The sequence below is a fragment of the Cetorhinus maximus genome, chromosome 8 (assembly GCF_964194155.1).
Source record: "Cetorhinus maximus chromosome 8, sCetMax3.hap1.1, whole genome shotgun sequence".
NCBI classification, from domain to species: domain Eukaryota; kingdom Metazoa; phylum Chordata; class Chondrichthyes; order Lamniformes; family Cetorhinidae; genus Cetorhinus; species Cetorhinus maximus.
The window spans coordinates 109081330-109097311 of record NC_135886.1 but is presented as its reverse complement, the minus strand read 5'-3'; the positions used below and the strand labels follow the sequence as shown (position 1 = coordinate 109097311).

General features: G+C 40.0%; 1 protein-coding gene across 3 annotated transcripts in view; it reads right to left on the bottom strand.

Moving 5' to 3' along the window:
- Positions 1-13687, bottom strand: part of LOC144683875 (hepatitis A virus cellular receptor 2 homolog) — a 32490-nt gene extending 18803 nt beyond the window's left edge. The window contains exons 1-3 of one of the 3 annotated variants that reach the window (XM_078547409.1): positions 13570-13687; positions 8537-8893; positions 6515-6571 (exon numbers count right to left, since the gene is read on the bottom strand). In XM_078547409.1, coding sequence (XP_078403535.1) covers positions 6515-6571; positions 8537-8893; positions 13570-13588 — 433 coding nt within the window. In that variant the 5' untranslated portion in view covers positions 13589-13687. Of the gene's footprint in view, positions 1-6514; positions 6572-8536; positions 8894-13529 lie in introns of all 3 variants that reach the window. The other 2 variants (XM_078547408.1, XM_078547407.1) reach the window with 2 other exon arrangements.
- Positions 13688-15982: the final 2295 nt, after the last annotated feature.

The following is a 15982-nucleotide window of genomic DNA, read 5'->3' as shown; positions in this document are numbered from 1 at the left end:
GCACAAAGACAGTTGGTAGGTCAGAAGACTGGAAAGATATAAAGAACAGCAAAGAATGACAAAAAGATTAATTAGGGAAAAATTAGAGTACTAGAGAAAGCTAACTAGTAATATAAAAATGGATAGTAAGAGTTTCTAAAGATATCTAAATAAGAAAAGAGTTAACAAAGTGAGCATTGGTCCTATAGAAGGTTTGTCTGGAGAATTGCTACTGGAAAGTAGGGAGATAGCAGATGAATTAAACAGCTATTTTGCTTCGGTCTTCACTGTAGAGGACACAAGTAACATCCCAGAAATAGCTGTAAATCAGGAAATGGTAGGGAGGAACTTGGGAAAATTGCAATCACCAGAGAAGCGGTATTGAGCAAATTGCTGGGGCTGCAGGTTGACAAATCCCCAGGTCCGGATGGACTTCACCCTAAGGAAGTCACATGTGCTATGGATAAAGGGGAACTGATGGATGTACTGTACTTAGATTTCCAGAAGGCATTTGATAAAGAGCCACATTATTGCGGAATAAAAGCTCATGGTGTAGGGGATAACATATTGGCATGGATAGAAGATTGGCTAGCTAACAGGAAGCAGCGAGTTGGCAGGATGTGACAAGTGGTGTGCCACAGGGGTCAGTACTAGGCCCTCAACTTTTTACAATTTATATAAATGACTTGGATGAAGGGACTGAAGGTATGGGTGCTGAATTTGCTGACAGCACAAAGATGGGTAGGAAAGTAAATTATGAAGAGGGCATAATGAGGCTACAAAGGGACACAGATAGGTTAAGTGAATGGACAAAGATTTGGCAAATGGAATATAATGTGGGCAAATGTGAAATTGACCATTTTGGCAGGAAGAATAAAAAAAAAGCTTATTATCTAATGTCAAAAGATTGCAGAGTTCTGAGATTGAGGGGTCCAGGTGTCCTAGTGCATGAGACTAGTATGCAGGTACAGCAAATAATTAGGAAAGTTAATAGAATGTTACCGTTTATTGCGAGACGAATTGATTACAAAAGTAGGGAGGCTATACTTCAGTTGTACAGGGCACTGGTGTGATCACATCTGGAGTACTATGTACAGTACTGGTCTCTTTATTTAAGGAAAGATGTAAATGCGTTAGAAGCAATTCAGAGAAGGTTTGCTAGGAATGGTGGGTTGTCTTATGAGGAAAGGTTGGACAAGTTAGGCTTGTCTCCACTAGAGTTTAGAAGAATAAGAGACGACTTGATTGAAACCTTTAAGTTCCTGAGGGGTTTGACAGGGTGGATGTGAAGAGGATGCTTCCTCTTGTGAAAGAATTTAGAACTAGCGGTCACTGTTTAAAAATTAGAGGTTACGCATTTAAGACAGAGATGAGGAGAATTTTCTTCTCTCAGAGGGTTATGAGTATTTGGAACTCTCTTCCCCAAAAGGCAGTAGAAGCAGAGTCTTTGAATATTTTTAAGGCAGAGATTCTTGATTAACTAAAGGGTGAAAGATTATAGGGGGTAGGCAGGAATGTGGGGTTGAGGTTACAATCACATCAGCCATGATCTTATTGAATGGCAGAGTAGGCTCCAGAAGCCGAGTGGCCTACTCCTGCTCCTAACTTGTTTGTTCATAGTGTGGTCCACATTGTCCCAGGACTACCTTTAATTTCTGACCCCAACAATGTGGTCCACATAGCCCCAGGACTGGCTTTAATCTCTCACCCTGACCATATGACCTCAGTCCCAGGACTAAACGACTGACTGCCACCTACCCTCCCGGTTCCTTCCAACCACCCCCTCCCCTAGTCATAAGTCTGTGTGCACCCCTTCCTTTTCATACAAAACTACAACCCACCCAACCCCCCTCATGAGTCTACATCTACCCTTTCTATGTTGGGCTCCAGTTCCCCCAGTGCCAGTCATTCGCCTGTCTGGCAGCCCTCCCCTCCCTTGTTCCTCATAATCCCACCTGCTCTGCCACCACCCCCCCACCCCAAATCATTCCTCTGCCTGCCTTCCCCTCACTCCTTCCCTTGGTCATCCAACATCCACATACCCATCCCCATCCTCCTCCCCTCCCCCTGGCATGACTCTCTCTGCCTGTTCCCCCCAACCTTCCCCAGTCTGATCTCTCTGGGTTGAGTGCAGCCCTGCACGCGTCCCCTAACAGTCTCTCCGGGTACAGTGCTGCCCTGCCTGCACCCCACAACAGTTTCTCCAGGTTCAGTGAAGCCCTGCCAACCCGCACCCCCTTGGGTTCTCCTGGGAGGGCAGCTTTGCTAGCGGTCCGGAGTCAAGGCGGTAGCGAGAGATGGCAGGAGTGCACTGAAAGGTAGGCAAAGGCTGCATTTATGTACTTCGAAGTCGCAAGTGAAGTGAATGTGGGCAGGTGTATGCCACTTCTTTCTGGTCGTAAATCAGACCAGTCTAATTACCCACTGATGTGGCACTAAATTAGGAGGGAGAATGTGATTCTGGCGAGGTGTGATTTTAATGAGTATTCATGACATGCTAATGTATGCAAACGGGGTTGCTGACGTGGATCAGCGAGAAAGTCGACCCGTCATTAGGCTGCCATGAGAGTCCTGAGGGGAAAATTCCAACCTATTTTCCCGCCAGCGGATGTCCGACTTTTGGCCTCACACCAATTTTGGGTTCCTGCCTGCTACAATTCTCGCTGCTGGCAGGAGCAGAGAATTTTACCCAAAGACTCTGTGGCCAAGGGAAAAAGGCCTGACTTTAAGCTGAACTTTAGTGCAGTAAACTCCCCTCAGGGCAGCTCTGTAGAAGAAAATTTCTCAATATCATGAGCTTGTGGACACTTTGTTTCAAAACAACTTATCTTTGTTTCAAAACATTTCTGAGAAATTGTGTAGGCTTTCTTACAGCAGAACATTTATTTTTACTGCTTATCATTTTTGTTAGTGTGCTGTACTTATTGAAGGACATGTAGCCAGAAATGCAGATGTAGATTTTGAAAGAAATTTAAGTTGTTTTACAGGATCTCCTGTGCAATACCCACCAAATTTCGCAGCAAACATTTTGGGACTTGGTTATTTTTATTACAGTGGCAGTGTGCTTTAAGTGCTAAGGAATTAAAAACAACAGAGATTTTGCTCTAGACTCTGTAGTAGAAATTGGTATGTGTTAGGCCTGCTTCTCGAGTGTAGCCATTGCTAAATTCATGTGGTTCATTTTATTTTGCATCCACCCAGGCATTAAGCCCCTTGAATATGTAAAAAGCACCTTCCTGTGGAACAAGAAGAAACAGGTGTGCTCTCCCAACTCCACAAAAGTTGCAATATTTTTCCCTCATTTCCATTTCAACACCCGCAGGATTTAACTCAGGGGCACTGTCAGTGAGGCAGGCAGCCTAAAATTGGCAACTGCAAGTAGCTCGCCCCAATTATTCAGATGAGGGGAGAGAACCAGTCTCTATTGATCTTCAGTCCTCCTGCTTTAGGCCAAAACAAACATTCCCCTGCCAGAGAAAATTCCCATTGGTACTGTCAGATCCGACAGTGCTGGAGAATAGATATGTATTGAGGAAATTAGGATTCCCATCCATCAGTTTTAGATTAAATAGTCCAATTTAGGGTTACACAATCTGGTCCTGTGGTGGTCCTATGATTTCTACTCCAGGCATCAAAATTCTGACTTTTAAAATCAACATTAATTTTTTCCACTTCTGCATCTTATTTTTGTCAACTTGCTGTGAGGCCCTGTCCTCAAGCACATTGAATTCAAAATCCTTCTGTGGTCTTGCTAAACCACACCCATGTTATTTTATCTAGCAGTGCATCCCATGTGAACCTTCACTTTTCTACCTTTGATGTATTGTGGAGGTCCCTTCTCCACAATAACATCAGCATCTGTCAGGTCTTCAGGTATTACATCACTGCACTCTGGACTCTCTTTCAAACAAAATCCTGCAGACCCTCACCATCTTCTATCAGGATTAGTCCTAGTGGAACATTGAATCCCCTTGTATAAGCAAGCATACACCTCAGAGATCCATTGCAGCATCACAGGGTGCCTGGGGTGGAGGGTTTTACATGAAATAGTGGCCTCTAATCAACATCTAGATACTTGACCAATTTCTAGACCACCTATTTCTATTCTGCAGCCAAGACAAAGCCACATTCCATCCTTTTCTCATTATCTGAAGGGACTGTTTTCTGCTAATTGGCTACTTGTTAATCTTTGGTCATTAAATGTACAGGCAAATCAGGTCAGAGGATCTCCTGGTGGGCCTTCTCCTAGGTCTGACAAATACAAATCGAGGATGCACAATGTCACCAAGAGTGATTTCTCAGCCTGTTTGTCCAAAGCTCCAGTATACGCCCGGGTGGCCATTGCGCTTGGCAGAGTTTCGTATTATTGTAGTTCATTCCTGCAAAATGCAGATGTAAGCACCTGAAAATGATTTTAGTTTAGGTAGATCAATTGAAACTTATCTACTCTCCCAAGTGTTTGGAAATGATTGGCGATGCAGGGTGTAAGCCAGTATAAACCACTGACTCTACTGGTTCACCTAACAATAGGATTGTCCTGCAAACCTTCTTCATATTTACATATCATCCCTCACTTTCAAAAGCCTCCACAAAATCTAACTTTAGTGCTTGTGTTGGGCCCAATAACGTTCCTCTCAAGTTTCTGATTCCCCTTTTGTAAATCATCATAACTATTTTGTTATATTAAACATGCTCTGCTGACGGTGGAGATATTATAGGAATATAGGAACAGAAGTGGGCCATTTAGCCCCTCGTGTCAGCTCACCCATTCAATGAAATCATGACTAATCTATGACCTAACTTCATATACCAGTGTTTGTCCTATATCCCTTAATATCTTTGATGGATTTATGTTATCCAATCTGAGATTTAAAATTTACAACTGACTTAGCATCAGATGCCTTTTGCAGAAGAAAATGCAAAACTTCTACCACCCTTTATTTGTAGTAGTGTTTCCTAATGGCATTCCTAAAAGGTTATGCACTAATTTTTAGACTATGCCCCCTAGTCCTAGACTCTGACTCAACCAACCTCTCACTATATTCTCTATCTCTTCTCCTTAAAATCTTGAGTTAGTAAGATGGACAGAAAATGAAGATAAAGAGTTAAGATTTTTGATTTTCAGCAGCAGAAAGGAAAGCATCAAAAGTCAAACTCTGATTGCACCCATGATACACTCTTAACCTACCCAATTCAGTTTTAGGCTTGGCAAAATTGTTAACTCTATGTAAAGCTCCTCCTACACATTTCTCTCCCTCGTGAAAGGAAATAATTTTAAATTGAAGGCTCAACTAGTGGGTTATTACTGCCCTCTGCTGCTCATCAGTCACCAGACAGTGATTGTCACTCAGAAGTATATTATATCAATTCCTCAAGCAAAAAGGTGACAAAGAAGGGACCACAATTGATAAGACAGTAAATGGTATAGAGAAATCAATCCAGAAAATTACTTCAAGGAGGGAAAAATATTAATTAAGAGGATAGTTCTTCTTCATGCAAAGAGCAGTCAAGGTTTGAAATTAACTGCTGGATAGGATAGTGAAGGAAAAAACATTGCAATCCGAAAAGAAAGAACTGGGTTCTGTGATGGAAGAAGAATTGGAGGGCTATTTTTCATGTTTAATCTAAAATACACCGAATAGCCTTCCTCATTCTTGTTATCTTGTAAAAGTGCAAGGAGTACATTAGTGTTCCTGTGAGAGACAACATTAACTCCCAAATGTAAGCCAAAACAATGTAAAGTTTCTATCATCTTCAGACTTTGGTTCAGTAATATTACAGTGGTACGAAGATACATAAGATAGAGTGAAATGGCATCTATCAAATGCCTGAAAGCATCAGAGTCTTTCAAAACTATTGCAAATATGAACCCTCATTTGTCATTATTGTTCATCTACCTTAATCTTAAAACATTGTTTGAAGCTGCTTACTTATATAACTTTACATTTTTGCTCAGTTAATCACTGGCCTTTCAATTTATCTATAATCAAACGAAAGGAAGACAGCAGTGTAAAAAAACTGAATCATTGACAGTAATGAAAATGGCCAGTTGTTTCATTTTCACTACAGATCAATTTTAATCCTTGAGGTATTGATTGCTGAATCTGTTGTACTGACAGTGTAGGATTCTTGTCCACTAAGCATAATGTGTTTCAGGTTCACCATCCACCAATTTTAGACCAAACAGTAGGAATCCTTAACTGGTTTTTCAGGCAATTTAGAGATGTAAACTCTAATTAAGTAAAATATTACTGCGCAATATTAACATCCTTAATTTTATACCAAGAATCATGGGATGCAAAAGCATCTGAGTCTCCAGTCACCATTCTGGACTCTCTTTCAAAGGAAATCTTTCTCTGTAGACTCTTGCCTTCATCTGCCATCTTAAAGGTCCTTCACAACACCATTGAGGATCTAGGGTTGGGAGTTAGCCATGCTATTCTCCCTTTTTCAAAAAGAAAAATGCCAGTAACGATGTATTTTGAAAAGCAAAATCATGCTACATAGGTTGACGGAAATAGAATAGCAAACTTACCATCCGTAGGAAGAATCACAGGGGCCACACTGGCCGGGGCACTAGTTGAAGGTAAAGCTGGGGAATATAATAAAAATGTTAGATGCAGGATGTATTTTTATATATGAAAATGGAACTAAGAGTTAATATATGTAAAGATTCATGCAGCAAAGTACAACAAGTATTAAAACACAACTCTAAAATTAATTCTTAACACTTGAGGGTAGAAATTTGGATTGGTGATATTAGTTTACATGCTTGCATGACATTCTGTTACTATTTTAGCAAGAGGCAAACTGTGTGATAATTCTCTCCCTCAGCGAAAGCAAAGAACAGAGGAATGTCACATAAAGACATTCAGCATTCATTCATTAAAGTAACCAGCAGTAATTTTCTGCCTTTAGTATTACTTGGAACCAATATGCTGCAGCAAAATTTATTTAACTATGTAACATACTTGAGTGACACACTTAATACCTCAAAGTGCATCCAGCACTAGTGCTTGCAGTAGATCCTGATGGGGGTGTGTATATAAAATCTGCTCTGAACTTTGAGCTATATTAGACAGCTGACTGATCCTAATGACTGTACCCTGCAACTATTTAGTCTTCTAATTGAGAGTATACCTTAAAAAAGGTACAAACTGAATCTGACAGGATCAAACTGGATTAAACCAGGTCACTTTCAAGTTGAATTTTGCCTTGCACCATTATCACTTTTGTCATTTAATGCCTCCTGCACTTGATCTCATCAGACCTCTCCCTTCTGTTCCTTTCCCATACCCAATCCTTTTCTCTGGCTCTGTATTTGCTTAACAGCTGTTAATCTCTAGCATCCTCTGGCCTCGACAAAACACTGGCGGAGATTTCCACAGGGCTTTGGAGACAGACTGGGAGGTGGGAGGGATGGTAAAATGGCAGCAAAAGGCAACTATAAGAAAGCCTGATGTGTTCCCACTGCCAGGAGATATTCCCAGATGGAACAGCAGAAGCTCGGCCATTGCCAATAAATGGGCCTATTGGTGGGTATTTTACCAGACAACAGGAATTTCATCAGCATTGGAACTTAGCCCACCACATGGAGAGTCCAACAGCTGCATCAAGGCAGCCTCCCACTGGCTTCCTGGCTGGGGGATTGGAGGAGGGGTGGGATTTTGTTTCCTGAGGCGTTAGAACCTAAAGAAGGGGCCCTTGGTGGTAATGACCACCCCACAGCCCTGGCACCACCATTGCAGGGGCTACCCCTCCAATTGCCAAGGCCTTTCTGTATGGCCTTGGAAGAGAAATGAAACATTTTACTTGCCTATAAGGGCACCTCATTATGGAGGTGCCCTCTTTTCCCTTGCAGTGTGATTTCGATCATACTTTATTTGTAGATGTATCGAATCAATATATTAACTATGGCCTTTGTATTTCTGAGTGTTGTTAAATGATCAGGGGAAAAGCCAAAGTGTGTGAAGTCCAAAAAAGTATTACAGAAATGATCATTTCTGTTACTAAGTAGACAGAGGATTAATTTTAACTCCCTGCTTGAGGGAAGTTTGCACTATGCCAATACTAAACAGGATGTAAGAAAATCAAGCTACTAAATTTGTTTTAGTGGTTGCCCAAGCTTTCTTTTCCAAAAGATTTTTTTTTATATTCAGGAGCTCTTATGAAGGATAATTAACCCATTATATTTATGCTTCATATAGTTTAGTATTTTGTTGCACACCTATAATTAACTGTAAATAAGTATAAATTATGTCAGTCTATCTTTGAGTTTAAAACATTCTAATCCAAACTGATTGAACTGTGTGGAATCCAGTAAGCAAGCTCGTACACAGGTAATCATTAATCCACATATTATGCAGTTCAGTAAAGGTGAGATTATTAATTGTAAATAATGCTATGGGAACTGCTGTGAATCTATTGAGAAAGAAAATGATTCTCTAAGCTTAAATTCTAGCATGCAAGATCACATTTTTTTCAGCAATTATTTTGGTCCTTGTGTCTAATCATTGGTTATAGAAAGTGAAATAATCAACAGTTGAAAAAAACTTACCTCTTAGCACTATTAAATTGACATGTGCATTGTTTTTTCTTTGATTTAATCCATACTTAGTTCGCCATTTTACTTCACAAGTATAGGTTCCTCGATCACTATACGCCAGATTTTTCAGAGTAAGTGAAACATCACCAGATCCAGGATCATGCTTAATGGTGATTCTTTCCCGATCGTTGAAACGGGGAACACTAACACCAAATTCATTTCTTCGAATAATAACGGTGTGTGTACTAATGTACCAAATGACTTCTACCTCAACGTACAGGGGAGATGGACGATAGGTACAAGGAATTGTGACTGATTTTCTCAACTGCCCTGTCACCTCCTCAGGAACAGTCAGTGTAAATGAGTCCGCTGTAAAACAGATAAACAGAGGATATTAAATGATAGACTCTGTGATCCACTTAGGGAGAAAGTCTGGAGGAACACACAGCTCGTAGTGCAGTTTTTGCAGCTGCAGATCAGCTGTACAGCAACCAATGAAGCTATTTGGGGCTGGACAAAGAAAAAGACAGTCTCAGTTAGTGATATCAGAGTAGAGTAGCAGAATGGGTACCTAATATATGAGTCTCCATGCAGGGAATGAAACAATTTTTTTTTAAATCACGTCAGTATTTGGTTTAGTATATTATTTTTCTCTATAATATGGGAAAATATTTAACACAAAGTAACCCCAATGCAGTCACCTATATTATATTCTCGAAAGCCAGTTGGTGAAGAAAGTAACTGAAGCCAATCTTTACACACTTTTATAAGCAGGGATGAGTAATTGCAGTTATGACGAGAGATTGGTGAAAAGAAAGCTGAGAGGAGGTTTGCTAGAGGTATTCAAAATCATGAGGAGTCTAGAGAGAGTAGAAAGAGTGCAACTGTTCCCACTTATAAAAGGATTGAGAATGAGTGGACACGGGTTTAAAACAACTGACAAAAGAAGCAAAAGCAATTTGAGAAAAAACATTTTCACGCATTGAGTGATTATGGACTGGAATGCACTGCCCAAGGGTGTGGTGGAGGCCGGTTCAATTGAAACAGTCTAATTCCCTTTTGAATGCTACCTGAAAGGGAAGATGTGCAGGGTTACAGGAGAAGGCAGGAAAATGGCCCTAAGGGATTTGCTCATTTGGGGAGCCAGTGCAGACATGATGGGTTGAATGGCCTCCTTCTGCGCTGTAACAATTCTACAATTTTGTGAAAAATGTATTGCTGTACATTTCTTCCCTATTAATGTTAGATTCTCCATGCTGCTTTCTCTGTTTTTCTGGTGGTTCTGGGGTTGGTGGTAGCCTGAAAATAATGCCATTCACGATGATTTCCTGCCAGAATGAAGGTGGCAATAGGAAGTGTATACCCAGAGTTGGACAAGTGGAAGGGAAATAATACGCAAATGACATAATCACAAATGTCAAAATGATTCCACTTTACTACTTTTTTTCTGCCCAATATGAGGAACAGCAATAAAAAACCCCACCCATGTTACTTGAAGGCGACATAAATGCAAAAATAAATTTAAAGGATTATAACTGGCACTGGGAAAAGGCCTTATTTTAATTTCTAATCCACTTTTGAATTTTTGTGATTTACCCAAACCTGCTACTGCTAGAGTGAGGAACTGTGTCCTCTGCTATGGGGTTTCAATTTTTAGCTTCTCAGCTTTTATCACTGAGGATTTCCTTTGTTCCTTTAGGAATATTTCCTTTTGGAGTTGGACAAAGAGAACAAGGAGTAGGAAGGAATTCAGGCAAGTTAGCCAGCATGGGAGGCAGCTGGCACTCACCCCTACTACCTGCAAACTATAGCACTCCAACTTGCACCTGACCCAGCAATAGCATTTGCTAAGGCTGTAATTCACAAGAAACTCATCAATGAGTTATGTCACATGTAGAGCCTGACCTGCAGGTCATCTGTGCCACTGCACAAATAAAGACTACCAATGCCCTGAATGTTTATGCTGAGGCTAATTCAGGCTGCCCCAGAAGTTATCAGAAATGCTGACCATTCAGTCATGTACAAATGCATCGAGTGAGTTACAGATGCGCTCTTTGTTACAGATAAACCAGGAGCAGTGGTGCTCATCATGAGAACAGAGGAAAAGACTCTGGCCTGCTGTTAGTCTGTCAATGAATCCCTCTCTGGGAATTGCCTCCCTCCTAACCAATTTCCCACCCGCCCACAATCAATAACAGCAGGTGGTTTATCCGTCCAAGGTTAAAATCATCCCTCAAATTGCTCTTTAAATGAAAGTAACCATGGGATGTAACGGACAAACCCAATTCCGTCTTCATCCATATGCAATTTGGCAGATGTACTGGATAGCAAATAGGAACTGAAACAATAGCAGCATTCTGTTCTTGCTAATTTTAAAAGCATATGGTCACATTCAGAGCACAGAGCACAAAATGAACTTGGAACCTTCCTACTTTGTATGCCTAATGCATGTGTTGACGCACTGGGACAACGGGAAGGAAATGTGATGCATCACTATTTTTGCAATCAAAACACTTCTGACCATTTATGCTCAATTATGGAAACATAATCTGCTGCCACAAAAACTAAATCTAATCCAGAAAATAAGAAGGTAAATTTGAAAGAAGCTGGGTATATGGTCATTTATTCAGGAAATTCGACAATCCTCCTCTTATCCCTTATCCTCTGAACTGATTGTAAGGTTGCCTCCACTATCTTTTTTGGAAGTCTTAATTATCCTTTTAGTCAGTACATCACAATTCACATCCCTCTCTCTTTTTTGGATAAATACAATTCTGGAAAATTGTTCACTTAGCTTCCATCTCACTGATATCAAAGTCAGTAATCGATTCTGATTATCTTTGACAAAGTAAGTTATGTTACTCAGTGTCTTCTTAGTGAATGCATCAAGGAAAGGGTGCTGTAGCTTCCCGAATGTACCAAGTGATGAAACTGTTCTGCGTCACATTTAGTAACTCTAATTCTAAACCATTCTGGCATTAACAATTTATATTGGGTTTGTGAAAATCCCAATAATGCAACCTTCTGGTTTTCACATAACCTTCTTACCTCCCTATAAATAAACTGTCCTCTTCCTTGCACTTGTGTGACAATTAATTCAAGCCCCTAATGTTACTTTTACACTTCTTCCATTAAAAACATTTAGCCGGAGTAGTTTGTTAGATAGTTTTCTTTATACTACTTTTCTAGAACTTTAATTTATATAGTGCCTATCAAGCCTCAGGACATTCCAAATTGCTTTAAAGCCAATGAAGTGCATTATTAAGTGTAGTCACTTTTGTAGTGTAGGAATTCCTAGCCTCCAATGCATTTTTAAAATATAGGGCTGCACCATTTCCATTCCTATCCTCTTTTTCCAGAGAATCATAAGATGTTGCATTTTCAGGGAGTACACTTGTTTCTAGTATTCCTGTCATACAATAACCTACTACCACAACAACCTAAAGTTCAGACATCTTATTACAAATCGTTCTAATCTTTGTGCATATGCAGCTTAAAATAGATTTCCTTCTTTTTGGCTTCCATGGTTGCACAGTACTGATTGAGAGATCAGTATTTCTCAGAGTTCCTTTGCTCAAATCTATCACTTGCCGAATATTCACTTTCCGGTACATTTCCAGTTTCCTTCCAACCCTCATTCTGCAGCAAATGAACTTCCAGAAGGCAAAAACCTTGGTGCCATTTAAGAGACCGTTGAATACAGTGACGACGGATGACAATTTTACGTTTGCCTGAGGTGAGATTATAATTTTCAATAGCTGTCTCTAAGCTCCATCGAAGTGTTATGGTGCAAACTGCGTCCCTTATAGCAGTCCTGTTTATCATAAAACCAGCCAATTATTTATGAAAATAAGACTCATTAATTTTTCATAAGTTTACTAGCCATCAGTTTGCATTCTCTATATTTTGGGTAAACATCTCCTTTACCAAATGCAAGAACTTTACCAAAAATATTATTGTACATTATTTAACATTACTTTTGGAAATGATCCTCACATTTATACCTTTGAGTGCTTCAATATATTGCTATATTGTTGACCCCGATGTGGACTCCCAAAGGCAAATCTCATGCTTTCTACATCAGTCCTTCTAACCTCTCACTAATGTATACAGCTCTAGCTCCAGGTAAACACTGAGCATCCTATACTGTCCCCACCACTTAAAACATCCACATTTAGAATGATCAGTCACTTACATTGGCCAAAAGGGGATAAACATTACCTATTTGCATTCAATGTTGTTGCTTAAAGCATCTTAAGCATTCCATTTATTTCGGGCAGAATAGCTTTGCTAACTAACTAGTCTGCACCTCATTAAGGTGCACTGAATGCAAGAATCAAGATATTGTTCAATAAGACAAACTGTCTTCAAATGAAGAGAAAATTCCACAAATAACCAAGAAATACTGCATTGTTATTACTGTCAGTGGAATAAACACACAATGTAAAAATAATAATGGTGCTGACTTCTGTTGTAGTATGCTATCACAAGACCTTCTACCTAACAGGGCATTGCCAAAGTAATCATTCAAGTATGAGCTCTAACAAAATGTCAACGGGTTATTTAGTATTTGGGTCATCACAGCTAAGCCCAATTCCCTTCACACCTAATATTGACTTAAAAGAGTCAGAACGCTGATAGATTTCCCCCTCCCTATCCAAGAAATACCGAGGTCAATCATTGTGTCCCAATGCCTGACTTAGCTAACATTAACTCAATCTGTATAGACTGATAAAAATCTGGCACCTGCTAGACTCTTTAATGCAGCATTACACCACATTGTTTTATCTCAGGAGTCATTACATGATCTGTATTTTCAGATATATATCCTTTCAGACAACTAAAAATATCACCTCCAGGCATATAATATAGCCCATTAGTAGATGGAATTGAAATTTGGTATCACTGAAAATACTGGGTCAAAAGCAATAGTTCACATGGATAAATATTTCACTATCAAACTTTTAGGATTTTTAGGAAGGAGTGAAATAAAGTTAACACTTACTGACATTGAGGAACAAAATCAAAACCAATAATGAACATACTTGCTTCTCCATGTTGCATCTAACTCTATTAAGTCAGTTGTGATTGCAGTAAAGGCTTGACAGTCGAGAAATACTTCCCTTTTTCTCCAAGCTGACCCTTGTGCACCGATACTTTAACATTGTCTATCCTTCATTCTAATTTTGTTACACGTCATTGAGTCAGCGTTATTACTACGGCACAGGAGGCGGCCATGTGATGCATCAAGTCCATGTCGTCTCTTGGTACAGCAATCCAGTCAGTCCCATTCCCCACTGTTTATTGTTTTCATGGGACGTGGGCAGCGCTGGCAAGGCCAGCATTTGTTACCCATCCCCAATTTCCCTTGAACTGAGTGGCTTGCTAGGCCATTTCAGAGGGCAGCAGACAGGTGAGAACACCACCACCTGGAAGTTTTCCTCCAAGCCACTCACCATCCTGACTTGGAAATCTATCGCTGTTCCTTCACTGTCACTGGGTCAAAATCCTTAAACTCCCTCCCTAACAGCACTGTGGTTGTACCTACACCACATGGTCTGCAGCGGTTCAAGAAGGCAGCTCACCACCGCCTTATCAAGGCCAACTAGGGATGGGCAATAAATGCTGGCCTAGCTAGTGCCGCCCACGTCCTATGAATGAATTTTAAAAAGTTAAGAGTCAACCACATTGCTGGGTCTGGAGTCACATGTAGGTCAGACCAGGTAAGGATGGCAGATTTCTTCCCCTAAAGGTACATTAGTGAACCAGATGGGTTTTTACAACAGTCAATGTCTACTTACAACAGTCTATCCCTGTAGCCCTGCAAGTTTATTTCGCTCAAGTGCCCATCTAATTTTCTTTTGAAATCATTGATCAGCTCCCCTTCCACCGTCTTCATAGGCAGCAAGTTCCAGTTTATCTCAGTTGTTATATAATGTTCTGTGATAATAAAACAATAAGGGTCTTCTGCAGTTCACTAGTAGACACAAGCAGAAAGTAAGAAAATGTTGCTTTTTGATGAAAAGTACCAAGTAGCAGAAATACAGGGTTGACTCAGTGATGTGAATACAATTACCATTCAGAGAGCACACTTCACTGATTCAGAGAGCACACCTCACTGAATCCAGCCAATAGCTTGAATACAGGATTTGAGAGTTACCAAAATCAATGCTTATAAACATTCTTCAATTTTCTGGAAGCCGTGAAAAAAATCAATTAAAAGCTCAATCAAATTCTAACAGTCATAAACCAGATGCTAATTTTTCCACCTACTCGTGCGCCCACTCCTGGAATTTGCTGTTCAGACCTTTGGAAATTTCTAACTTAATGGTGTGCCTGTTTCTTACTGCATGTAAAGCTGTTTTTTAAAAGCTGAGTTTTTCCAGCACTTTTTGTTTTTATATCTGCTGATGTTTGCTGCTTTGCATTGCTACAACTATGCTCCTCAATTCTTTTCCTATAACATTACTGAAACTTGTGATTTCATTTGCAGTAAGCATGGATAATTCTTTTGAACATTTTTATGGCATTCTTGGATTTTGGGAAAGAAGAGGAGTTTCTGTCAAGAAGGAAGGCAGTTGCATTGGTGCTCTCTTGCCAGCAGGCATATTAATACATGGACACATCTACAGGGTACATGAAATTGTTTAAAGAGACTGTTGGACACCCCAGTGTTCTGCTGAAGGGTTATGGGGACTCGAAACATCAACTCTTTTCTTCTCCGCCGATGCTGCCAGACCTGCTGAGTTTTTCCAGGTAATTGTGTTTTTGTTTTGGATTTCCAGCATCCGCGGTAGTTTTTTGTTTTTACCCCAGAGAATATGTTGGACATCTTGGGGAGTTAAGGGTTAATAATTGAACTCTCTCGTATCTTGAACCAACAGGCTTTTCAAGGTAAACAGGATCCGTGCGGTGCTTTGAGAAGAAAGGATGGCTCATTTTTTTTAACATCTGAGTATTATCGATGAGAAATGCTTGTACAAGGAAATAAGTGATGGGAACATCAACCATGCATGATTAAAGTGTAACTTTGGTGACTAACATACTGAACATAGCAGTAGGATCCATTAACTATAGTATAGAAAGATGAGCTCTTAATAAAATGACTCATCAAAGGAGTCACAAACAATTAAAAAAGTCAGACAGTCTTGTTTATGAGAGGTATCTTTGAAGTAAACAATGACTACTTATGTAAAGAGACTTTTCAAAGGATTCAGGAACCGATACATCATGAATTCTTACCTATGTCAAGGACATGGGTAAAATAAAGTGTATAAAGGAGTATGGCTTTTAACAAATTCATTGGAGAGCTCAAAGATAGAGAAACTGAAAGCTACTATGCTTCAGTTCTGCCGAAGGGTCATGAAGACTCGAAACGTTGACTGATTTCTTCTCCACCGATGCTGCCAGACCTGCTGAGTTTTTCCAGGTAATTCTGTTTTTGTTTTGGATTTCCAG